Raw genomic sequence first — 26,434 nt, 5'->3', positions numbered from 1 at the left:
CCATAAATCACAGGACCAAAGCAAATATAATCCAGCCGCAAAGGGCTATGCAGTCGTCGGGTAGATTAATCCAGTGTACATGTCCACACGGTTCTCGTCTAGGTCTCCTCGGGTGAAAGCGCCATGAAAGCAGCCCAGCCTGGATAAGAACTCTAGCTAATACGAGGAAGCGTTGGTGATGCTGGTCACTGTAGAACTTTAGCCGCACGATACACTATACACAAATAGACTATTACTGACTTAATAGAAATATGTCGCACTCGACGGTATAGCGCCAAACTCTGACAATTCAGTTATTAATTCGCACGCGGTCTCAATGCTCTATTCTGGGGCCAAACAGGCCATACTTCACCGCACGGAGTATCGTGGGTGAGGCTTCAACTTATTGGGTAACTCTGGACTTCTGACTAAGTAAGACTAAGTGCTTCTGTATTCACCTGCGCCGTATTTATACGCACGGTGAACAAACTAGTGCCAGCCTCATCTCTGTCTCGTAGCCCTGGGCAAGGCCGGGCATGTTCAGACATGTCTTGACGGTGACTTTGAACCTGACTCCGGAGGCACGGCTCTGGCGCCTGTGGACCGCTGTCCAATAGGAGAATGAAATATTATGGTCTGGGCTAAAGGGATATTCCGTGTATATGTACAAGGAATATACAAGGGATATCAAACGATATACAAATACTATGCAATATATATCAATAAATAAATATATATATTCGGTTTAATCTGATCCTTTGTAACAATGTCTCTTTGATTTACGTCCTCAATCTCAAAACAGTGAGGGTGCTCCTCTTCAAAATACAGGAGGGTGCTCTCTGATATCCATTGGGCATTTTCAGATATTAACCCCTTCATGCCCGAGAATGCCCAAATCACAATTTCTTTTTTATTTATGACATTGCATGCTGAATATAAATTAAATGCATAAAATGTACATTCTCTAATGTTTTTTCATACAAGGGGTGATGTAAAATCTATATTTACCCTTTCAAACCAGGCCTGTAAAACAACTTTTGTAGCAGGAGTTATTAGCAGCGACACACAATTTAAGTTTGCATTGTGTTGGTCCATTTAGTATAGTATAGTTGGGTACCCAGTTGCCCATGCAACGTATAATGTATATCATGCTAGTTAGGGTACCTTGTGTATACTGCACCATGTGTATACTGTTTACTTTTACTCTTACTCATAGTATACATTCATATTCAAATTCTGTATTGCCTATATTCATTGTAACGCTGTTTATTTTTCTCATAATATATATTCCGATTACATTATATTGACTATATTTATGTCTTTCTACTATTTCCCTGCCCATACCTGCACCTCCCCTCCCCCCTCCCCCATGCTGTTATGACGCCCCAATTTCCCCAAGGGGATCAATAAAGGAATATCTTATCTTATCTTAAAATACTCTCTGTGTGTGTATCTCTGGATCAATATAGGACTATCTTATCTTAAAATACTCTCTGTGTGTGTGTCTCTGGATCAATATAGGACTATCTTATCTTAAAATACTCTCTGTGTGTGTGTCTCTGAATCAATAAAGGAATATCTGATCTTAATGCTCTGTGTGTGTGTGTCTCTGTGCAGGCCATGCGTGTGTCAGTGAACCCTCTGTTCTTCATGATACCAGCGACAGTGGGGTGCTCCTTTGCCTTCATGCTGCCCGTCTCCACGCCACCCAACGCCATCGCCTTCGCGTCGGGACATCTGCTGGTGACGGACATGGTAAGGTGGTCCTTCCCGGTCCATACGCAAACAGCGCCGAAATACTGTACAACCAGAAGGTCACTAGATGCTGGTATCAAATCTGCTTCTCCCTCATTACTCTATATGACTTTTGGATTTGATCTGTTACAAGTGGTGCGGTTTTGTGTTTTTGGAAATTGTGTATTCTTGCAATTCCTCCTCCTCCTCCTCCTCCTCCTCCTCCTCCTCCTCCTCCTCCTCCTCCTCCTCCTTTTTTTTTTTTTTTTTAATCTGAATTTGTGAAGCACATTGTTATTCAACTGTTATTGACTGATGCTATATACAGTAAATAGAAATGCTTACTTTGGGGTATTAAAACATCTTAAAAAGTATAAAATTCATAATTTTATACAATTTTATTTGCACAGGTATTCATTTTTGGGGGGGGGGGGGGGGGCAGCCCGTCTGTCAGGAGATAATAGGAAATATATTAAATGTTTTTGTATTCAAGTCGTTGTTTTTTACGTGGCTACATGGTTTTAAGTGCAGCCACCAGTTCAGTGTCGCTGTGTTTAGTTTCTTTGCTAGTATGAAATTGGTATTACATTTTGTGGTATTAAAAAAGTCTTAAATGTAACTTGTTGAAACCTGCAGATACCCTGTTATTTGAAACAGGAATTTGTCTCGGATGGCCATCGCATGTACAGTAGCAACAAGTTACGGAGATTCGCAGTATGACTTACACACGTGGGGAAAAGTTGATGCATTAGTGAAAGCAATAACAAAAGCGGGGTGTCAGTGGCTCCGGAGGTAGAGCGACCGTCTTGGTAGTCCCTGAGCAAGGCACTTAACCCCTAATTGCTCCCGATGAGCAGGTTAGCACCTTGCATGGTCGCCTCTGCCATCAGTATGTGAATCTGTGAGTGAATAGGTGAATGTGAGGAACAAAAGATTGTAAAGCGCTTTGGATAAAAGCGCTATATAAATGCACCTTTTACCATTTACCAATACAGTTGTCTCTGTCTCTGTCTCTGTCTCTCGTCTCTGTCTCTCTCTCGTCTCTGTCTCTCTCTGTCTCTGTCTCTGCCTCTCGTCTCTGTCTCTGTCTCTCTCTCGTCTCTGTCTCTCTCTGTCTCTGTCTCTGCCTCTGTCTCTGTCTCTGTCTCTCGTCTCTGTCTCTGCCTCTGTCTCTGTCTCTGTCTCTCTCTCGTCTCCGTCTCTGTCTCTGCCTCTGTCTCTGTCTCTGTCTCTCGTCTCCGTCTCTGTCTCTGTCTCTGCCTCTGTCTATGTCTCTGTCTCTCGTCTCTGTCTCTGCCTCTGTCTCTGTCTCTCGTCTCCGTCTCTGTCTCTGCCTCTGTCTCTGTCTCTGTCTCTCGTCTCTGTCTCTGCCTCTGTCTCTGTCTCTCGTCTCCGTCTCTGTCTCTGCCTCTGTCTCTGTCTCTGTCTCTCGTCTCCGTCTCTGTCTCTGTCTCTGCCTCTGTCTATGTCTCTGTCTCTCATCTCTGCCTCTGTCTCTGCCTCCGTCTCCGTCTCTCGTCTCTGCCTCTGTCTCTGTCTCTGCCTCTGTCTATGTCTCTGTCTCTCGTCTCTGTCTCTGCCTCTGTCTCTGTCTCTCGTCTCCGTCTCTGTCTCTGCCTCTGTCTCTGTCTCTGTCTCTCGTCTCTGTCTCTGCCTCTGTCTCTGTCTCTCGTCTCCGTCTCTGTCTCTGCCTCTGTCTCTGCCTCTGTCTCCGTCTCCGTCTCTGTCTCTGCCTCTGTCTCTGTCTCTGTCTCTGTCTCTGCCTCTGTCTCTGCCTCTGTCTCTGTCTCTGTCTCTGTCTCTGTCTCTGTCTCTGTCGTCCGTCTGCAGGTGAGGACTGGCTGCGTCATGAACCTCCTGGGCATCCTCTCAGTCTCTCTGGCCATGAACACGTGGGGCGTCGCCATGTTCGACTTGCACACGTATCCCGATTGGGCTCGTCCCACCAACATGTCCAGTGCCATCGCCATGCGTATCCCAGTGGCCAATGGCACTCTTTGATTTGCGTCCTCAATCTCAAAACAGTGAGGGTGCTCCTCTTCGAAATACAGGAGGGTGCTCTCTGATATCCCTTTGGGTATTTTCAGATATTAACACATTCATGCCCCGAAAATGCCCAAATCACAAAAAAATATAGATTTATGACATTGCATGCTGAATATAAATGAAATTTATCAAATTTACATTCTCTAAGGTTTTTTCATACAAGAGGTGATGTCAAATGTATATTTACCCTTTCAAACCAGGCCTGTAAAACAACGTTTGTAGCAGGAGTTATTAGCAGTGACGCACAATTTAAGTTTGCATTGCGTTGGTCCATTTATTCATATGGGCAAAAGAAACGGGAGTGCAGCTCTTCCCCCCACAAAATTAATCTCACTAAATGAAACAAGTGCATGCAAACTTATGCACGTGTGAATTACAAAAACCGTATATGGAAGGAAAAAAAACATAACTAATGTGTGGTGTAATTATAGTAACAGATCATTCTCTACACACTAACTAACACAATGTTCCCCCAGAATCCGCCTCAGCAGAAAGATCCGAAGTGGTGGGGGAGGGGCAGGAGACTATGCCAATATGCCATGGTTCCATGGACGAGGACACACAGGGCAGAATGTCCGTAGGGGGAACTGTAGGCCTTGCAGAGGCGCGTGGGGCGTGGTGTGGAGGCTTTAAGCCGATGTTGTAATGTCTGTGGCCTCGCAGCGGGGCAAAGTCGAGGATGAAATGTCTAATGTTGAGGGTTCATGCTGGGTGAGTTGCTTAGACTTTCAGGTTGCTGGATTAAGTGCATAGTACACACTCACTGGTGTGAAGATGCGTTACATATTAGGATCTTGAGCATCCTACCCTGAACCACGTATAGAACATTATGCATGGCAAACCATGCACTTTACAGCTGCACTTCTTAAAGGTGCAATGGGTCTCACTGTTGCAGCCACACCGGATCATCTTCAGGATGTAGTCTGGGACAAGTTTGACATCTTCTGGTAGGTGGATTGGGATCACTGCCCTGTTACAGGTGTCCTTCTTCCATCCAAATTCCTCTGGGTTCATTGCAGGTGGCAGATTATTATTGAGATTTCGTCAGAGGTACCCTTGGAAGTGGGCCCTCTTTACATTTTCAATGAGCGCTTCCTTTGTTGGAAGTAGAGCAGCTAGATTTGGTGAAAACATGTCCATTCCTTTTATTTCCCCCCCAGACAAGTAGCCTTGCGTGTCTCGTGTCTGTGCTCTCCATTATGCCATAACAGGCAGAGATAAAAGGCAGTGGCTTGGTCAAGGACTTGCTGAAATGGTGCATCCACATTGCCAATGGCTGATAGGTCATAACCAGCTTTCAGGGCTGTGATGACAGAGCTTTTTCCCAACCCATAGTACAATGCTACAGTGTCACATCCTGATATGGCATGGGCTGGTAAAAGGTGGCCGACAATTTGTTTCTGCTTGGCCAGTGTTGACTTCATGTCCACTATTACTCTCTCGTTGCGGGGGGATTCCATGATGAGTGGTACATCCAATTCTGCCTGAGGCTAATGGTGAAGAAGTAGGACATCATCAGAAACCACTGTGATTTTTATGCGCTTCTCCAGCACACCTCAGGACTTGTTGGACGATGATGGTGTCAGCTTCTTCCTACTGATTTTCTAGATCATATCTCGTCCGTCTCTCTTCCATGTTGATCTCAATGGGACATGGGTCCTCACCTGTCAACACCAACTTGTGTGTGTTTGTGCTCCGTAGATGGAATAGCCTGTCTTTGCTCAGTTCTTCACACAGTCATTTGTTGTTTTCTATGGATGACAGGACAACTGTCTGGGCTGGTAGCTTGAAGTTAGCCGTGCCTTAAAATTTTCTATGAAATCAGCGACACTGTAATCAGCTGGCCAGTAGATAGTCCAAAGAAGTGCAGATCCATCAATGTCAGTGATGTCTGCATCACCGGCTTGCCTCTTTGAGACTTCCACCTGGAGTGACTTCTTCAATGTAGACTTGGCTTTACACAGTCACACACTTCCTCAGTGAGCACGACAAAACAAGGTTCACCTATAAATCGGGCCATGGCTCCCGGACTATACCCTTTTTATCTAAAACAGAGCAAGATTTAACTCTGAAACTTTATCACAAGATAAAACGGATATTGAGAAGTTCAATTTCACTCATAACTCAATTTGACAAAGTTACTGCGGTTAGCTTCTGCAGGGCAGTAACTGTACCTCTAATTCCAATGGTTAACTATCAGTTAAATGACATGTGTTCCCACACTCCCTTAACATAGTTCCTCATTAGCACTTAATCATTACTTGTAAATAAAGTCAAATGTTAATACTCCACTTGCTGATTCATTCATAAATTGGTACAGAAGTCAGACTGTTTATAGACATTCTGTGTTGTATGTCATATAAGACTTTTCATAGACATTCTGTGTTGTATATGGGATATAAGACTGTTCATAGACATTCTGTGTTGTGTCATATAAGACTGTTCATAGACATGCTGTGTTGTATGTCATATAAGACTGTTCATAGACATTCTGTGTTGTATGTCATATACGACTGTTCATAGACATGCTGTGTTGTATGTCATATAAGACTGTTCATAGACATTCTGTGTTGTATGTCATATAAGACTGTTCATAGACATTCTGTGTTGTATGTCATATAGGACTGTCTATAGACATGCTGTGTTGTACAGTATGTCATATAATTGTTGGTGTATTTTGGAAGCCTTTGCGGATTGTTGGAATTTGCCATCTGTAGTGTTACATGAAATAATTGTATCTGGATGATAATGTATTGTACGTTGAGATTTCCTTGTCAATATCTGTGTACGGATATGTATTTCATGGAAGTTGTGGTTATGCGTGGGCTTCTTTAGGAGCTCATTATTACCGAGGTTCATCTATTTTACGGTGTGAAGTCTTCTCGCGGCCCATCTGCTTGCAGGCCCATGCTGTTAGCTATTAGTTTTGGCAGAGGATCACTTCACTTCAAACACTCCAAGAATGCAGGGATCATGAACACCAGGCACTGATAGGGTGCAAAGGGGACTGGATCCCCTGTCTTTCCGGCCACTCACCAGGCACCCCTCTGGCATCTGTACATTCATGTTTCCTTTTGTTTTGTTTCGTTGCATAAAACGTTTGTTTGTAATTTTCGCGTACATTAAGCAGCGTGAAATATAAGTGGCTATTTTCTTAATAAAGGCTTCTCATCTTCTCTTTTTTCTCTCTTTCTTTTTTGGTCCCAAGACCCTATGCTCAAACATTTGGGGGCGACAAGCTCACTTAGACAATTTTAAACAATGCAGAGAACACCTCAAATAACCATATTCACGGGGCCAAATACAAGATTACTTTATTAGATTACGTTATTGTCACCAAACACAAGGCAGTTGATATTCCTTTTTTTTCACATATCCCTCCTCACACAGTCCCCCACACATCATGCCTGGGAGGTCAGAGCGCAGGGTTGCCCCGAAGCTCAGCGCCGCGGTTTGGGGGTTCGGTGTTTTGCTCAAGGCCACTTAGGCAGAGGTGGCGGGGACCATAGATAATTATAATAATAATTCATTTATTTTGTATAGCGCTTTTCAATGACCCAAAGTCGCTGACAATAGGCAAGAAACAAAGAAACATAGAACCACAGGGAAACGGGGAACAATATGATTACACAAGAACATAACACCACGAGTAACAGATACAGGAGCCAGTAGGGGAGCCAGTCGGGAAGTATAAGTAAGGGAAACCGATGGGGGGAGGGGGGTGGGAGGGGCAGGAGAGGAGAAAAAGTAGGGGAGGGGAAAAGTGGTAGGTTGGAGGAGGGTGGTTATGGGTAGGGAAGGTTAAACGCTAGGGAGAACAGGTAGGTTTTGAGTCGGGATTTGAAGGTGGAGAGTGAGGGAGAGTCTCTGATGGTCTGAGGGAAGGTGTTCCAGAGTCGAGGTGCAGCACGTGAGAAGATGTAATATCATCACCATATAGATCACCATAGATGTAATACCAGCCGCCCTTCAGTCACCAGCTCACATCTGGAATACACCCTATTCGTGCTGAGGTTCCAACCAGCGACCTCTTACCTACCTGTCGGATACCTCTAGGGCAGGCCATCATCTAGATTCTAGATGATATAATAGATTAATGAAGACTCCCTAAGTTGGTACCCCCACACACACACACACACACACACACACACCCCTCAAATGTATATAGAAAATCAATAGAGATCCATTATCATACTGTCTGGCTTCATTTCATTAGAAGGGACTACCATTGAACCCGATAAACCAGTAAAGTGAAGCTACTTACCCAGCCAGCAGTAACCTGTGTGACACTACTGTACTTTTACCCCAGACTGAGATACTATCATAGAAACACACTGTACTGTAATGCCTTTGAGTCAAGTGACCCCTGCTGGTGGTGATGTTTCTCATACTGCAGTGTATGTTGGCCGTGTCTAGGCTGACACCTGCTGGAACCACGAGAGCCAGTCTCTCCAGACACCAGGAGACAGACCTTTGTGAATAATTCCCCAAAAAACGTTGACTTTTTTGTGCAAAGTCACCGGAAGGTCAAGTAACTAATTTCTTATGGTGACCCTGCTCCATGGCAACCGACAACGAAAAATGTGCTTGATTTTTGTTCTTTTATTTTTATAAATACCTTACTCTGTCACATGCACATGAATTTTTAACAAAAGATAGATTAACCCCTTGGTTTACACCCAAATTGATCTTTATTAAGGCTGTCAAAGTTAACGCGGTATTAACACGTTAACTCACGATTCTATTATTAACGCCACAATTTTTTTTAACTCACGATTAACTTTTTAGAATATTTTATTTTAATTTAAATTTTTTACTAGACTTCACTCAGGTGTATTATTGATACTCTCATTGATACTATGTTTGTTTCTGACTCAAAATGTGTGTGTGAGAGAGAGAGAGAGAGGGGGGGGGGGGGGGTGAGAGAGATAAAGAAGGGGCGAGAGAGAAAGAGAGCTGGGAGAGTGTGTGTGTGTGAGAGAGGGGGGGGGGGGGGTGTGAGTACTCAGCCCTTATTTCATGCACACTTTATTCATTGTTTTAAATTATTATTTTCTTTTAAGTTATTTTGTGCATCACTCTGTTTTGAATTTGACGCAAATTTGCAATGCATGAGGGTCATCCTTTTGTGTTAAATGGCTGCATGAAGCAAGCATTTGTTGACTCATGTTGATAAGAGTATAAAACTTGGAACTTGAAAAAGATCCATTTAAGGTAGATACATTTAAAAAAAATAAAAATGCAATTAATTTGCGATTAATCGCGAGTTAACTATGGACAATCATGCGATTAATCAGATTAAATATTTTAATCGATTGACACCACTAATCTTTATTAAAAGACAGGAACAGAACCCGGTCACTTGGCAGACACTCTGGGGACCCATTCCACTGGTCTTCATTTAGACAAACTAGAAACATTCGTCTGTGAGGAATGACAAATCAAGCTGGACTTAATCACTCTGGACTTAAAGCTCTTATTCTTATTCAGATCCCACCTAATTCTAACACAAACAAGGCTACTGTTTATTTACCTACACATGCCTATTGTAATATCTCAACAGGATGAGATCTGTTAGGCCTTTAACACTTTGGTTGCCACTTTTTAACGTGGTAAAACCCTGTTGAATGCCACCACCCACTTCAATGATATAGCGTTGTGAACGCATAATCTCTGTCTTAAATTATGGCTGTGTCTAATCTGCCCGTCGTTTATCAATGACTTGTTTGCAGTCAACATTGTCGAGACGGATTGTTTTTTAATCGGTTCATTTCCGTTTTATAGCATTTTGAAAAGCCCTCGTTTTTCAGGAAAATATATAGATTCCGTGATAAACCCCCTTTACTGGAATATTCTGGCATACACAAAAAAAACTTTGTAATTTTTCGGCCTATTTATGAATCGTTTTCAAATAAACGCTAGATTATCGATAGTATATGTGTACTTATGCACGCTATAGAAGCGATCTGAAAAATATATTCTCTCATTTCCTGATCAGCACACACACACACACACACACACGGGGCACACGCTGATATATAGGTGAAAACAGATCCGATTACCCCAAGACTGGTAAAATATATTGCTTACCTCAGATCAGATGTTATCCAAAAAGATTATTCCAATTCCTGATCGCCATTCCAAATATCGATCGCGTTTATTGATTCAGCGTTGAGTACTGTAAATATGTATTCCACGCGTTTTACGGCTCGGCGAATCACTTGGGTCTCTTCAGATGCCTCGCCGGAGAAGTAACATGAGGAGGCTGGACCCCCCCCCCCCCATCAGTCTAAACCAATGGGGTGCAGTTACACAGGGAGAGACGATAGGGGGGCGGTATTTTCCCAATTGAGCTCAGAGAGAGTCTGCAACACTAGCGTGAGGCTCGATTGATGAAATATGAATTCAAATCGCTAATAAATAAATAAAAAAAAATACGACAAACAATCGCTATATGTCGTTGGTGGCACTCAACTGGCGGCATGAACTAACGACAAATCGCGTCCGTGGCACTCAAAGTGTTAATAGACTTTTCGCTGGTCATTTGTTTGATAATAATGATGTGCCCCTCTTGGTGATCAAGTTCAAGTTTGTTTATTAGTTGTCATAGTAAAATACAGAATACTTTTCCATGAAATGCTTTTTTCTGTATGAGCTCCTGAGCGTGCTAGATAAAAATTGATAAAAAGTATAAAATAGAAAAAGTCAAAAGTACGTAAACAAAAAGGCATGTGCTCACGGTGGGACTCCCTGTCAGTGTTAAATTAGTCAATGAAGATGATGACTAAATATGGTCGTCAACTAAGCTTTTTCGTTGGCTACAAACGAGACACAAAAAGGAGTTTACAAAATAAAATCTTGACGAAATCTCTCTTCATTTTGACACGAGACAAAATTATTATAACTTTTAGAATAATTCATGTTATTATTAGTGCAGCATTTCTGTTTCCTGTGTGCAGCGCAAGCGCTTTGATTAATTTCCTCACAGGTTACATTATCTTCTCCGATCCCTTCCTTTCCTTCACATTTTCTACGGGCTGGTTTTCATTGGAAATAATGGATGTTAAGCACAGTTCACAAATGTGTGGGAATGAGTGTGCATGTGTACACTGGGAGCAGACAAGTAATGGCCTCAATAAAGTACAGGTGTGCTCCCAGAGGGACACACAGACCGCCGTTGCCACGCTACAGGAATCCACACAGCAGGACAGACAGTTCATGGACTCATTCTTAAATGGTAAATTGGTAGAAATGTGCATTTATATAGAGCTTTTATCCAAGGCGCTTTACAATTTGTTCCTCACATTTTTACCCATTCACTCACACACCGATGGTGGAGGCAACCATGAGAGGTGCCAACCTGCACATCGGGAGCAGTTAGGGGTTATAAGTGTCTTGCTCAAGGAGACTTTGAAATGGGGGAGGAGCGGGGATCAAACCGGGAACCTCCGGATTACCAGACGACTGCTCTACCTCCCAAGCCACTGTCGCCCCCATTTGTTAGGAATCCAGAGTTGTTTGCCCAAAGAAAGAGATGGTAGCGGTATTATGTCAGACTGCCAGATTCGTAGGAGTCTTTTACAGGCGTGTCCCTTTCTGGAAAGAAGATCCTTTCTGCTGTCAGCAACATAGGAAGCAACATATTAAAGTCACACAGTCCCCCACACATCATGCATTTCTTCAGAGACACAGGGTTGCCCACGGGCCCCCTGCCACATTTTGGGGGTTCAGTGCCTTGCTCAAGTTGTTGATGTTTGTTCCATTCATTGATTTAATAATAGATGGATGATAATCATGCATTCCGTTTTCTTTGCATTTAGCACAAGTCCTACTTCACAGCAGGTACTCGGCACTGAATCCTGTATGATAAAGTGGGTCGGTGTTCTCTGGCAGAGAGGCGGAATAAACATTGGTATCCGTTTATCTTTAAGGCCATTGCCGGGGAATTACCACTTTATATCACAATGTTGCTAGATTGGAACTATGGACCCTGTCTGACCTGCTCATGGTCTTATGCTTAAGAGGTCTCCAGAGTACAGACTGAACTTGGAAAGTCAGCCTTTTGTTTTAATGCCCAAGCTTCTTGGAATGATCTTCAGCTCACATAAAAAATCAATACTCTACTATCTTACCGTTTTAATATAGAATAGAATAGAATAGAATAGAATAGAATAGAATAGAATAGAATAGAATAGAAGAATAGAAATACTTTTATTATCCCATGGGAAATTTGACACTGCAAATCGCTCAACATTTAAACATTTAGACAGGACAGGTCACGAATTAGAATAATAACACAAATCAATCATGTTGCCTAGGATAAGAGTAGAGTAAAATAGAATACAAATTAAATTAAATATACAGAAATAAATACAGTAAAAATATACTGAGCATGGGGGAAGGGGGGGGGGGTACAGGTAGTAAAGAAAAAACACACAGCAGTGAAAACAATTTGGTCAATATAATTTAACTATCTAACTAAATGAAATATATATTCACAGTATTCACAGTGTCACATAAGGTGCAGTATGCTTCAGGTAGTGTATTGTCCTCCTTGGGTTCCTATTAGTCCAAGGTCAATATCTGGCAGCCGTCGCTGCCCCCTGTTTTGGAGCCTGGAGGCCGCTAGTCGGCATTAATATGCCGGTAATCCTGGGAAATGAAGGGAAGCTTCAATGTATTTTTGATGAATAAATAGATAAAAATAATAAATAAAGGTTGCAGCCGCCCGCCTGATCTCCAACCTACCAAAGTCAGCCCATGTTACCCCACTTCTTAGCGACCTGCACTGGCTCCCCATCGCTGCACAAATCCACTTCAAGGCCCTCGACCTGGCATATCACGCAGTGAAGGGAACGGCTCCCGTCTACCTCCGGTCAATGGTCTCTAACTACACACCCTCAAGTCCCCTACGCTCTACATCCTCTGGCCACCTCAGACCTCCTGTCCAAGCTCTGGACGGGTCATCAAAGAGAAGCCGCCTAGGCGGCTGGGTGGCGCAGCGGACATTGTGCTCGTCACCAACGCAAGAGACACTGGGTTCAAATACGGCTGTCGGCGTTGCCTCCGGCTTGGGTCGGCCGTCATACTGGCTCAATTGGCAGAGCCAGCGGGTGGAAGTCGATGGGTGGTAATCTGGACGTTGTGGACAGCGACTCCTACAGGTCGGTTGGGGGACGCCTGCACAGCAGAGACAGGAAATGACGGGGGTAGTGTGAGCCTCCCACACGTTACACCTCTCCAATGAGAGTCCGGTGAAAAGATGTGACAGGCTGCCTCCTCGTGTACTGGAGGGGACACGTGATGCAAGGCTTCTATCCTCCCTACAACCGACCAGTGGGGGACATATGCGAGCAACGTTCAAGACAGGGGAGGGGAGAATTGGAAACACGAAATTGGGATGGGAGAAGAAATAAAAAAATAAGGAGCAAACGTGGATAAAAAAAAGAGAAGCCGCCTATTCTCTGTCCTTGCTCCAAAGAAACTTCCCACCACAGTTAGGACAGCCGAAACACGACCAATCTGTCGACTAAAGACACACCACTTCTTCAATCAACACATTTTTTTAAAATACTAACCTTCTTACTGTCCTCTACTGTCATGCACTCTTCCTAATATACTAACATATACTCAACACTGTAGCACTCAAGTTTGAACACTTTGATGAACATGTTACTCAGTTGTGCCCTTCCTGCTGACTTGTCGTACAAAACTTGTAAGTCGCTTTGGATAAAAGTGTCAGCTAAATGACTAAATGTAAATGTAATGATAAGATAAGATATTCCTTTATTGATCCCCTTGGGGAAATTCGGACATCATAGCAGCATGGGGGAGGGGGAGGGGAAGTACCAGTATGGGCAGGGTAATAGAAGAAAACATAATTATAGGCAATAAAACTATAGTAAAGATACAAATAAGCAGTATAAACAATATAATTAACACTTAGAATCTGAATATATACCTTGAGTAAGTAAAATATATAGTATACACAGGTGCCCTAACTGGCATGATATACATTATATGTTGTAGTCTGTGATGAATGTTAATGAATGAGCAATATCATTATAAGCACATGTTTAGTTGAAGGAGCCATGCTTTTGATTGTTTCCTTTATTAAACGATCATAATGCAATAACATAAACAATGTTCTGAATCTTTTCTCCTGTACACTATGAACCTAGTCCAATGAATGTGTAACATTATGGCAAACTCAGATGTTATATAGCACGTTTTAGCTGGTAAATAAATTAATCAGAGTTCGGCTCATAACAGTTTTGTAGCATAATAAAAATATTATGTGTGGTCTTTGTTTGTTATACAGACATACATTTATTCCAGTACTTGTAGTTAAGGGATTGGTATTAAAGTTACCATACAAAACGGGCATTTCAATTTAGCGATTCTTTATATTTTTGAATGAAACAGGATGGTGTTGTAGGAATTTACTATCTGAAGCAACAGTTGTGATTGGAGGATAAAAAAAGAGGGCGTATTTTAACACTGACCAAAGATGACGGCAGAATGGAACATGATAGCCTTCAGTTCATCACTGAGGAACAACAGGAAGGAACATGATTTTTAAATTTTTTTTATTTCTCTTTCTCCAATTTTCTGTTTTTCTCCCCGTCCCAATTTTAGTTGTGTGCCAATTCCCCCCCTCCCTACCTGGTTGTTGTATGCATGTTCTCCTACGAGTCGGTACAAGGGCAGCGAGGACTCTCAATGGTGAAGTGTAACGCGTGGGAGGGCACGCTATCTCCACCAAGTCCTGCCCCCGCTGAGCAAGCGCCGAGACCTGACCTGTAGGCGTCGCTGTCCACAACGCCAGATTCCCACCCACCAGCTTCCCACCCCCTAATACTGCCAATTGTATTAGTATGAACGACCAGCCAAGCTGGTAGCAACGCCGAGAGCTGGGCTCAAACCCAGCATCTCCTGCGTTGGTGACGAGCGCAATCTCCACTACGCCACCTGACCTGAAGGAACATGATTTTAAATGTATTTATTGATAGGATAAACCCCTTGAGATGAACCATCTAGTTTTCGAGGGGGCCTAGCATTCAGCGCCGGAGGCCTAGAGCATCTTAGTTCCTACTGCGCCACCACTCTATGAGATAGGGCTGTGTGGCAGTGTTTGCAGGGCTATATCTATATTCTATATTATAGCTATGGATACAATACTATGGCTCATTTGACATCAACTATCCATCGTTCAATATGTGAAAAATAATAAATGTTTTCATGTATACGTTTGCGTGTGAATATAAGTATAGTTTCAGAGTGATCCTGGGTAATTCCATAAAACGGCACTATGGAGGAATACGTGAATTTTTACTAAAAGCGTTGGCGTTGCTCGCCTGGACACGCTACTATTTCCAAATCAAATGTATATAATAGGTATTATGTTTCATCATGAATGCATGAAAGGGGGGGGGGTCGGTTTTTTATGCTTTGATCGTCACCAACGGCATACGTTCTGGAGTACGTTACACATGGTCGCAACGATCAATGTAAAATCATGGTTGGATCAAAGCAGGATTGATGTCATATAGTCCTTACCTTCACTAGGAGGTACCCCAAAAAGAATATTCCAATTGTCTGATCGCGATTTCCAGTATTGGTGTCCATCGTGTCGCCAACATAATCCACCACAACACATGCATCGGGGGCATTGGACGCGTTCCAATGCCATCGAGTGAACCGCTAGACTCGCCTGACCAAGAAAACTGCGCCCGGAGACATTTGAATGTAACACCGTGTGTGAAAAAAAGGTTTTGAAGGGTGGGCGATACTGCCACTACCTGGATGCGGCCGGTATTGCACTCTAGCGATCTCAGAGTGATTCCCTATGGTAACCCCGAGGTCCGTGTGTGAGAAATTAATACAAAATATCGAATAAAAGAAATAACGATGGGCGGCTGGGTGGCGCAGCGGACAAGGCGCTCGTCACCAACGCAAGAGCCACTGGTATCGAATCCAGCTGTCAGCGTTGCTTCCGGCTTGGCCGGCCATTATACTGGCTCGATTGGCGGAGCCAGCGGGAGGGAAGCCGGTGGGTGGGTCTGGGTCGTTGTGGACAGCGACTCCTACGGTTCGGTCGGGGCGCCTGCACAGCGAGGGAAGGATCTAAGAGAGGTAGTGTGACCTTCCACATGTTACACTCTCTCAGTGAGAGTTCGCGCTGCCAGGTGAAAAGAAGTGGTGGGCTGGAGGAAGCATGTGATAGTCTCCGCCCTCTCAGACCGACGGTAGGGGGTAGAGTGTGCAACGACCAGGAAGGGGATTGGGAATTGGCATAACGACGAACATTGGGAGGGAAGAAAAATGGAAAAAGAAGGGGGGAAAAGATAATTTAAAAAAAATATAATAATAACGATGAAAACTCGACTATACTCAGGTTTTTCGGGGGTCCTGGCGCTCAATGCATGGCGAGATAACCCGACTATCCTCGGGTCTGGCGCTGATTGAGTTAACACAGAGTAACAAGAAAATACAATACATAACACAATACGAGACAACATACAATACAAGACAATACAATCATGCATACTGACAGGAGCTCTGCCAGGCACAACCCACCCAGTCCAACACCCACAGATTCTTCCTGAGAGGATAACAAAATACCTAGAGAAAGGAATATTTTAAAAATCAATCATATTTTATTAGATGGGAGTTTCCCTCACTGCCCATGTGTGCTGGATAAGATTCCTTTATTGATCCCTTTGGGGGAATTCGGACGTCATAGCAGCATGGGGGAGGGGGAGGGGAGGTACAGGTATGGGCAGGGTAATAGTAGAAAGACACAGATATAGGAAATACAATTTGAATGTATAAAAACATGATAAAAAATAAACAGTGTGAACTATATAATTAACTGAATATAAAAATATGAGAAAAATAAACAGTGTAAACAAAGGTGCAGATGAGGGTCTGTATCTATCGGTTATATTATACGTTACAATAAATATAGGCAATAAAGAATTTGAATCTGACAAGTAACAAGTAACAAGTAAGCACTCAGTTGAATGTAGTGAGATGTAACATGTCCTGCCTGGTCAGCAACATTGTTGCAAATCTTGCCCCAGAGAGAATCTATAGACCACTGCACTTCCGCGTTACATTGAGCTCATGGAGGAGAGAGAGCGAGGGGAGAAAATGAATGAATGTGGATGAGAGCCTTGACTGAATGAATGAATGAATGAAAACTTTACTTAACAGATTGCAGAATGGGTACAATACAGTACGGCTCAATACACACAATTGTTAAGGGGATGCAGACCAGAGAAAGACGTTTGTCTTGTTTACATCAGGGTCCCCCATTTTCAATTCATATTGACATTTATGACATTTATGGCATAGGGACATACAGGTATTTAGTACTGATACATTTGTGACATATACGGTATTCAAATATACAGTACTGTTACCCATAGATCCTGACAGAGTATATACATATGATGGGGAGGGGACTGTACATTAGGAGGGGGTGGGTGGGTGGGAGGGAGAGAAATATACATACGGTGGTGAGGAGACTGTACATTTGGAGGGGGTGGGTGGGTGGGAGAGAAATATACATACGGCGGGGGGAGAGAATAATATACATATAGGTGGGGAGGAGACTGTCTATTAGGAGAGGGTGGGGGTGGGGGGTTTGGACATTTACGGTGGCCAGTTTCATAAGTGGTTGTAGCTATGGCTGTGGGGTGCTGGAGACATGATCCAATAGACTTTTATACGCCTGCGTCCGGCCGCGTCCTAAAAGTCTGTGCTGACCAACTGGCCCCGGTATTCACTGACATATTTAGCCTGTCTTTAGAACAGGCTGTCATCCCCACCTGTCTGAAGAAGTCCACCATTATCCCTGTACCCAAAAGATCTACGCCCGCTTGCCTCAACGACTACCGCCCTGTAGCTCTCACCTCCATAGCCATGAAGTGCTTTGAGAAGCTAGTGAAGGGCTACATCTGTTCCTCCCTCCCCATCAACATGTACCCCCTGCAATTTGCATATCGCCCCAACAGGTCCACGGAGGACGCCATAGCCCATGTGCTGCACACAGCAGCATCACACCTGGACAAGAGGCAGGGGAACTATGTGAGAATGCTGTTCATCGACTACAGCTCAGCATTCAATACCATAGTCCCCTCCAAACTCATAGCCAAGCTCAGGGACCTGGGCTTGAACTATGACCTCTGCCAGTGGGTCTTGGACTTCCTGACGGGTAGACCCCAGGTGGTGAGATCAGGCAACTGCACCTCCTCATCCATCACGCTCAACATAGGGGCCCCCCAGGGCTGTGTTCTGAGTCCCCTCCTCTACTCCCTGTACACACATGACTGTGTGGCACAGCGGAACAACAACACAATCATCAAATTTGCTGATGACACAGTAATGGTGGGCCTGATCTCTGCCAACGATGAGAGGGCCTACCTGGAAGAGATAGAGAATCTGTTGCAGTGGTGTCAGGAGAACTGCCTCTCCCTGAACGTCAGCAAAACAAAAGAGATGATTGTGGACTTCAGGAGGTCGGGGGTCAGGGACTACAGCCCCCTCAGCATCGACGGGGCACCGGTTGAGAGAGTGAACAGTTTCAAGTACCTCGGAGTCCACATATCCGAGGACTTGACATGGACCACACACATTGACAGTGTTGTGAAGAAGGCATGGCAACGCCTCTACTTCCTCAGACGCCTAAGGAAGTTCCAAGTCAGTCAGAAGATCCTTAAGAACTTCTACTCATGTACAATAGAGAGCATCCTGACTGGCAACATCACCTCCTGGTTTGGGAATAGCACCGCACAAGACCGTAGCAGACTACAGAGAGGGGGGCCGTTCAGCCGAACGCACAATTGGAGGGGGGCTTCCCACTCTCCAGGGCATTTACAACAAGCGGTGCATAGGTAAGGCTAAGATAATTATCAAAGACTCCAGCCACCCAGACAACTGCCTCTTTGAACTGCTGCGGTCAGGCAAGCGATACCGGAGTCTCATGGCAAGCACAGAGAGACTAAGAAGAAGCTTCTATACTCAGGCCATCAGAATGCTAAATGACAATAACACTATGTAACAACCAACAAATGCACGCACAGCACACACATCCACACGCACACACTCACTTTAAACAAACAACTCACTGCAGCACCCACTTTACCCACTTTAGAACACCTAAACACACTTTATATTTATTGGTAAAGAATTTGCACTACAACCCATACCTCATTACACCTTACTGTAAATTGTACCTAAATTGTACCTCATCCCATTTCTGCTTTGCACTGTAAAGTATATAGTATATTGTATTGTAATTGTTGGAGCCAAAATGCCCTTCTGTTTATTTAGTGCAGAGGTGTGGCATTATCAGTCACCATGGAAACCACCACATGGGGTGGTTACCCATATATACTGATCAGTGGGTTATGAGCCCCAGGTGCGCAAGGGGAATAGCCATACAGTTTTTGACCGTGTCTTGTCGTGTTCGTGTTGATGTGCCGTATAGGTCGGCGTTCAGTGTAATTAGTTAAAGAGTTTTTTGTATTATATTATTTGGTGGAAAAAAGGTCAATAAAAGGATTGGCATATCGAAAATGATACGAGCACTCTGGACATTGAATTCTTCAAGCACGCGTCTAACTCAAGCCAGCCCACATGCCCCTCGCAGTAGGCTTATAGGTAAAGGCTCTACAGTAACTCTGCATTGTTCATTGTATATATGTATATACTGAACACTTTTGTCCACGTACTTGACTTCTATTTTATACTTGCTATACTTATTTTATACTTATCTATTTTTGTCTAGCACAGTCTCTGGAGCATAACAGAAAGAAGCATTTTGTATAAACGTATTCTGTACTTCTGTATGACAACTAATAAAGAAACTTGAAACTTGAGTCTCCTGAACATGGCGCGACCAATCCCAAGTCGATCGGCACTTTCTCGGCCGAGCTATAGTTGCTTTTCCGCACCTACTCCCGAACTACGCATGCGCAGATTGATGAACCTAGACTCTGTGGGCAATCTGCCCTGCGCATGTGTAGTTCAGGAGTAGGTGCGGAAAAGTGACTATAGCTCGGCCGAGAAAGTGCAGATCGACTTGGAATAGGTCTCTCCGTGTTCAGGAGTGTTGCGGTGGTCTATACCAGAGGTAGTCTAATTGTTACAGCCACAGCCAGGGCTTTTCTCTCCCCTGTCTGTCAGCAGGTCCCCATGCCCATACATGGTCTTCTTCCTGTTCCCTTCTCACCATCATCTTACTCACCTGTGCCTGTCTAGTGTCTACACACCTGCCGGGCCCGGCTATCATCCCATCACTGAACCAGGATAAGAGGCCTGCACCCCTGCCACTCCCCGTCTGAGTGTTATTTACGCCCCCCGTGGTATAAGGACTCTCTAGTCTAGAGACCATAGTACTCCTAGTTTATGTTTGTGTGCTCAGTGACCTTGTTAAATACTAATCCTTGTTCTCGGATGTCCAGGACAGGTGTATAAGTAGGTATATGCAGGTGTATAAGTAGGTATATAGAAGAATTATATGCAGGTATATTCAGACAGATATGGATATATATATATATATATATATATATATATATATATATATATATATATATATATATATATATATATATATATATATATATATATATATATATATATATATATATATATATATATAGTCAAGAAGGGCTGGGGTGAGTAGCGGTGCTATGGGTTAAACTCACTTTCACATCCCCAAAAGACGCATAGACACGGTACAAAGAAGTGAATTCACCTCTTGGTATAGCGGTCTGTGCCGCTGCCCGCGGTGTGGGAGACCGGGGTTCAACTCCCACTCGGGGCATCGAAGTTTGAGGTGACGTTGTCACAACCGTTACATATATATGCTGTACAATATAATATATAAATGTATATATACAGCACTATTGTACATGACATCATACAGAGTTATTAGGGTAGACTATAGTATGAGTTAGTTATGATGATATCTAATATTAATAGAGAAACCTGGGAGGAGATTAATATGGAGATCTATCTATCTATCTATCTATCTATCTATCTATCTATCTATCTATCTATCTATCTATCCGTCTATAATTACATCTAAGGTAAAATTACTTAAAGAGTTTTATATTGTGTTAACTTAAAGCTGACACATTCTATGTGTGCATACAGGGAATGTCATTATTCCATACAACAGCTCCTGTTCTAAAAATGTTGTAATCCAATCCTAACTAGCTGACCAATACCTATTTCTTTATTTGGTCTTGTGTTAGCCCTGTATTCTGCTGCTATTTTCTGAAGAAGCATTTTCATTGGCTTAGTGACGACATATAGGAAGCTCAGTGTTTATGTTCTGGGAAGACTGTCAGATGCTTCCTTGCAACGTATTGTACTCCTGTCTGTAACTAATTGCTTGATTCACTTTGAATAAACCATTGAAAGATGTGTCCTACCTTTCATTATTGGATATTATTGATAATAACTAGGGATGCTCGATATTGGCTTTTTTACCGATACCGATATTCCGATATTGTCCAATTCTTAATTTCCGATACCGATATCAACCGATATCAACCGATACCGATATATGCAGGGTTTCCCCCACCCAAAAAACTGAATAATTTCAGGTAACTAATAATTTCACTGGATATATAACAAATATTGTTATTGTTTTTTTTCTTTTTTAAACCGATACCGATATTTTCCGATATCACATTTTACTGCCGATATCGGTCGATAATATCAGACATCCCTAATAATAACCTTGACAATTTGGATATTTAATATAGACATACGTGACAATTTGGTGACGTGATTATTTGGCAATTTGTTGACCCCGACGTGACTATTTGTCAGTACTCGCTGTGTATTCTAATGTGCCGAGTGTGCGTTGCGTGCAGCGCTGGATCTTATCCGCGAGTGTTGTGTTTAGCCCTATTCCCAGAGTGCTGTGTTTAATCACCCGATTTGTAGTGATTCACTGGCAGTTAGAGACACCAATACTGGCTTGCATGGGGTCTCTGTGTTTCATCACTGGCTCTCTCCTATCCTATGAACTTGAAATCTAAATAAAGCTGGTATATTTCTGTAAGTGTCTGTGTCTGTTGTGTCCGTGCAGGTTTATTACAGTATAAACAAGCTAAGCTACTTTTGTTGAAATGTTTTCACCCAGCATTCTCTTCATATTGTTGACACCATAGGATTGTGCAGCGATCCTTTGTGTATACCCAGTAATAGACCGATAATTAATCCCCATGTGACAGATAAACCCACACTGGGAGGCATCTGTTGACGCTGGAACAGGAAGGAGGATGGGATTTATTCAGGTTTGCAATCATTTAAACATTAATTTCATTTCATTTCATACCTTTATTTCAACTCTTAAGACACTGAGGTTACTCATTTACAGCGACGACGAGCTTACAAAACAAGACATTGTTTATCAGCAATTTCTATTATAAGCACAATAAACAATAGAAAATCAGCTAAGACGGTCACAAGTCGACACACGGTGGTCAGAGATCATACTTTTAAATGCAGCCAAAGAAGGAAGAACCTTCAGCTTCAGAGTCATTCCAGATGTTGGAAGCATCAAAGGAAAAAGTTGTTTTTTCTAGTTCAGAGCAAACTGGAGGAATACTTTCAATGGGATTTAAAGTTGATAATAATTAAGTGAATACTATTGTAACGTTTGGGGTTTTGCTCTCCTCTGGGAGCAAAAGCCCTAGCGTTGTCCGATGGTAATTACCTGTCTATCTGCCCTGATTGCACTCATTGGTACCTGGTGTGTATAGTTAAGTTGGCTTTATATGTTCTTCCTGGTTACTATTCAGATCGTCAGTCGATCACTGAACCTTCACGTGAGTACACCGTTGTGAGTAAAGCTCTCCTGCCATGGAGAATAAGTTAGTTTGCCATGTACAGTATATTGATTGCCGTGTTGTTGCCTTACCAAGTGTATCTCTTTATTGTGTGCTTATGTAGCGCCGTCATCCGACGTGTTTCTTTTTGTTACGTGTTTTGGAGACATCGTTTTCTCCCCTTTGCTTTTCCCATTTACCATGTTTTTGAAGTTGTAATTATTTGCTCCGACGTGTTTTGGAGACAGTGTATCTCCCCTTTTGTTTATACGCCTTTGTCCGTGTGTTTCCTTTTGCCGACTTGTTTGAAAATCAACACCTGCCTCGTCTTATCTGTTCTACACTGCACCTGGGTCCTACACACACCTACCCAACTCATAACAGAGTGACTGACCATCATGGATCCATCGGTGGCAGAACAGATCCGCTCTGTGCTGGCGACACAGGGGGCTTTGGTAGCCGAACAGGGGCGCAACCAGAGATCCAGCGACTGGATACCGCCGTCACCAGCCTCATGAGCACCCGACCCAACCGGGTTCCATCCGCAATCCAACGGGCAGACAGAGCACGTCAACCAGGATCTGGAGGGTGTGCTGAGGTGCTACGTCTCCGGCAATCCGGTGACGTGGCGTTGGCGGCTGGCGTGGGCAGAGAGTATGCTCACAACACGCTCTTGTGTTCATCCACTGGTCTGTCCTCATTTCAGTGCCACTATGGCGGGATCATCCCTATGTTCCCCGGGTCCTATGTTCCCTGGGTCCTATGTTCCCCGCTTGATTGATTAATAGATTGAAAATTTTATAAACTTTTATTATTTTATTAATTATTAATGTCCGCCTTGTTTCGAACTGGTTAAGCTTATAAGGGAAACATATGAAAATCTGCAAACTAAATCCTTACCAATCAATGTCTTCACTAATGTGTTTGTAAAGGTGTGTAGTAAGATGTATTAAAAAGTTGAAGTTCAAATCCTGTGTTTTTTCGTAATAACTGCTCAAAGTTGAGGTACCGAATACCGATTTTCGAAAAATCTAAAATTTTCTGTTTGGCCTTGGGTAACTTGTGAGGGGTCAAACTAGGGTTTTTTCATGATTCTGAGTTTATTGCAATCATGTATTTTTCACTAAAATCATTCCTTGGTTGAAAAAAGGCCACGCCCACTCTTATATTTAAATTAGAAAGTAGCTTTATTTGTAGTTACAAGTGCTGATCACTTCAGGAGTCAATCTCTGAGTCTTCTCCAGACTCACCACCATCATGACCACAATTCTTGCATGAAATTCCTTTACAGACTCCACATGCTGAGATGCACTTAACGCCATTCCTCTTGCAGCTGCACCGCCGGTTGTTGCAATCTCTGTTACAGTTGCAGCTTGTGAACTGCAGTAGCTCTTCAGGAGCCATGGGGTCTAGTGTTGGGACTGGCTCATAGCCATGTACACCTAATGTTCATCCATAGTCACTGGGGTTCAGAGACATACTCTGCAGAAGGATCCAGTCCTGGGTTTGGAGATAGGCACAGAGAGAATGCTGTGCAGCTGCACCCTCTGTTGGAGGTAGAGTTTCTGGTTTGATCAGCCCTGCCGCTGCCTTCCGTGAGAACATGTTGTGTCTAATTTCACCCAAAGCAATACCTGTTGCATGCTAAATGTATTGGAAGATGGTAGTACCAGCCTGTATCACTGCATCCTTAGTAGCTTGTGTGTCAAGGAAGATGTCCATGTGTTCATCAATGTCCCCTGCACAGAACCTGCAAAGAAAATGCACTTTGAGATTTGTTTAAAATATAAAGTGAAATAGAAAAAATAACACATTATTATTACCTTTTATAAGGTTGTTTTCCCATGGCCAGCTATTGCAGACACTGTATCACAACTAGTGAAGGTGTGACAAAAGAGCAGGTAGCATCTCTTTCTTTCAGAGAGAGCTTCGCGGATCCTTCTGACATCATAAGAGAGCCCTTTGATGTTGTGAAGAAGAGTGGATGGTAGGTGCTTGGTATATGGTGTACTAGCATCACCAGCACATCTGCATCTTCTGCCCACACCTGAAAATAGAACAAGATATGCAAAGCGTGTTGCACTATACAAAACCAGATACAACTATTCAAGTTTGAATACTCGAGAGTGAATACTTTTGTTTCCAAAGTAATTGCAGTTTATAAAAATAAAATAGGCTACCTACACAAATGCTACTAACCTCAACTGTCATATGTAGCAGTGGCCAATGCCTCTCTCACAATCGAAGTGTCAGCATCATTGTCACACTGCTCCACTGTGATGTTATGTTTTCTGAATGTTGAAGAGAGGAGGTGGATTATCTCACTCTTGTTATTGGTGTTGTCCAGAAACGTTGCTCTTGTCCAGTCTATCATATCCGGTTGAATCTGGAGATCACAGCATGACTTCTTAGTGCACCGGATGTGGTCATGATCTTTTGGTGATCGGCTGTAGTCAAAGACCACAATGATCTTCTGAGAGCGGCGGCTGGGTGATCTCTTGTGCTCCTGAATCCTGTTGAGAAAGACACAAGCAACTCCTTGTCTCGATCGGGGTCGAATGGGTTGTTCTCCTCAAACCATTGGAGGGCAAGTTTAATTGCTTCAGCATCTCTCTTCATCTGTGTTTTGGCAAGGTCTCTGTGGAGCGGAGCATGTTTCTTGACACTTTCGTCCATGCGCTGGTTGACATTGGAGAAGTGACTGAGGGTGAGCACCCAGCACTTGTGACCAGAATCACTGTGTCTCATCCTCCCTCTGCTCAGTCCACCTTCTGACTTGGCTGCCTTCATCAATGTCTGCTCGATACAGATGTCACACCAGGTGCCAGACCAATCATGGCTGGAGTAACGGACAACGTGGTTTCCAAGGGCAGTGAAACTTTCAAATGTCTCCTTGTAAGCAGGCAAAGTTTCGAGTTGCTTCAGTTGACAGTACAGCCGTGCACCCTTGGCATATTGCTGATGCCCTGCAGCCGCAAAGATGTCCAGCATCCTGCTAACAATGCAGCACAGGTGGTTGTTGTGATCTGCAAGCCGCTCAGTTCTGATGAAGACCTTGATCACATCTACCATGTAGTGGTACTGCACCCAGAGAGCAGGCGTTCTTCCTCCTTCAGCAAGGTTTCTTCAAACCGCTGTTCAAACAGTGTGTCTGGCTCCCATCTTCCCATCAGCTACCTTCTCCATGAAAGTCCTCATTTCACCAAGTTCCTCCTCGGTGAAGGCATGTTTCATGATGTGCTGATAGATGGCTGCATCGATGAGGAGGTGAGCACGGATTGCCTTGTCAAAACATCCTCCATCCAAGATGTGGTTGGCTGTCGTACTCCCTGGATAGATCAGCTGGATCAGCTCCAGTAGTCCAGAATCCTCCATGATGTTTCCAATGGATCCAAGGTAGGACTTCAGCAGGTGAAATCCACCCAACCTCTGAATGATAGGTAGATTTGTCTGTTTTATGATGTCCACAGCCTTCAGTCAGATCGGAAGATCGAATGTCACTATAGTGACTCTGTCTGCAGAGAGCCGCGTGCACTCTTTGAGAGTGGTGAAGATGGTGTTGAGGTCATTAGGGTCACCTTCAATGATTGGGAGGAAGTTGTGTGTGCTGCTTGACATCATCTGCATGGATACTCTTCATCCAGCCATTCCAGTTGGAGTCTGGGAACTCAGGATCCTGGGCTTTGATCACCCACCCTGCTGCCCAGAGTGTATCGCCCGGAGTAGTGACATGAAATATTCCAAGTAAAAAATGTAGATACTACTTACATATCAGGCGTAAAAAAAAGTCTGTCCATGATCAAATGAAGGTTGCAAATGGC

The 26,434-nt window shown here is 43.5% G+C and overlaps 1 protein-coding gene across 1 annotated transcript in view; it reads left to right on the top strand.

Moving 5' to 3' along the window:
- Nucleotides 1–3,714, top strand: part of slc13a3 (solute carrier family 13 member 3) — a gene marked incomplete at both ends in the record, with an annotated part of 62,814 nt that extends 59,100 nt beyond the window's left edge. Inside the window, 2 exons of the mRNA XM_084333560.1 lie at nucleotides 1,597–1,734; nucleotides 3,544–3,714. Coding sequence (XP_084189686.1) covers nucleotides 1,597–1,734; nucleotides 3,544–3,714 — 309 coding nt within the window. The remainder of the gene's footprint in view (nucleotides 1–1,596; nucleotides 1,735–3,543) is intronic.
- Nucleotides 3,715–26,434: the final 22,720 nt, after the last annotated feature.

The sequence above is a fragment of the Notolepis coatsorum genome (genome assembly GCF_963971535.1).
Source record: "Notolepis coatsorum genome assembly, chromosome: 17".
Classification (NCBI taxonomy): domain Eukaryota; kingdom Metazoa; phylum Chordata; class Actinopteri; order Aulopiformes; family Paralepididae; genus Notolepis; species Notolepis coatsorum.
The sequence above is the reverse complement of the archived record's forward strand: the minus strand, read 5'-3'. Positions and strand labels throughout refer to the sequence as shown.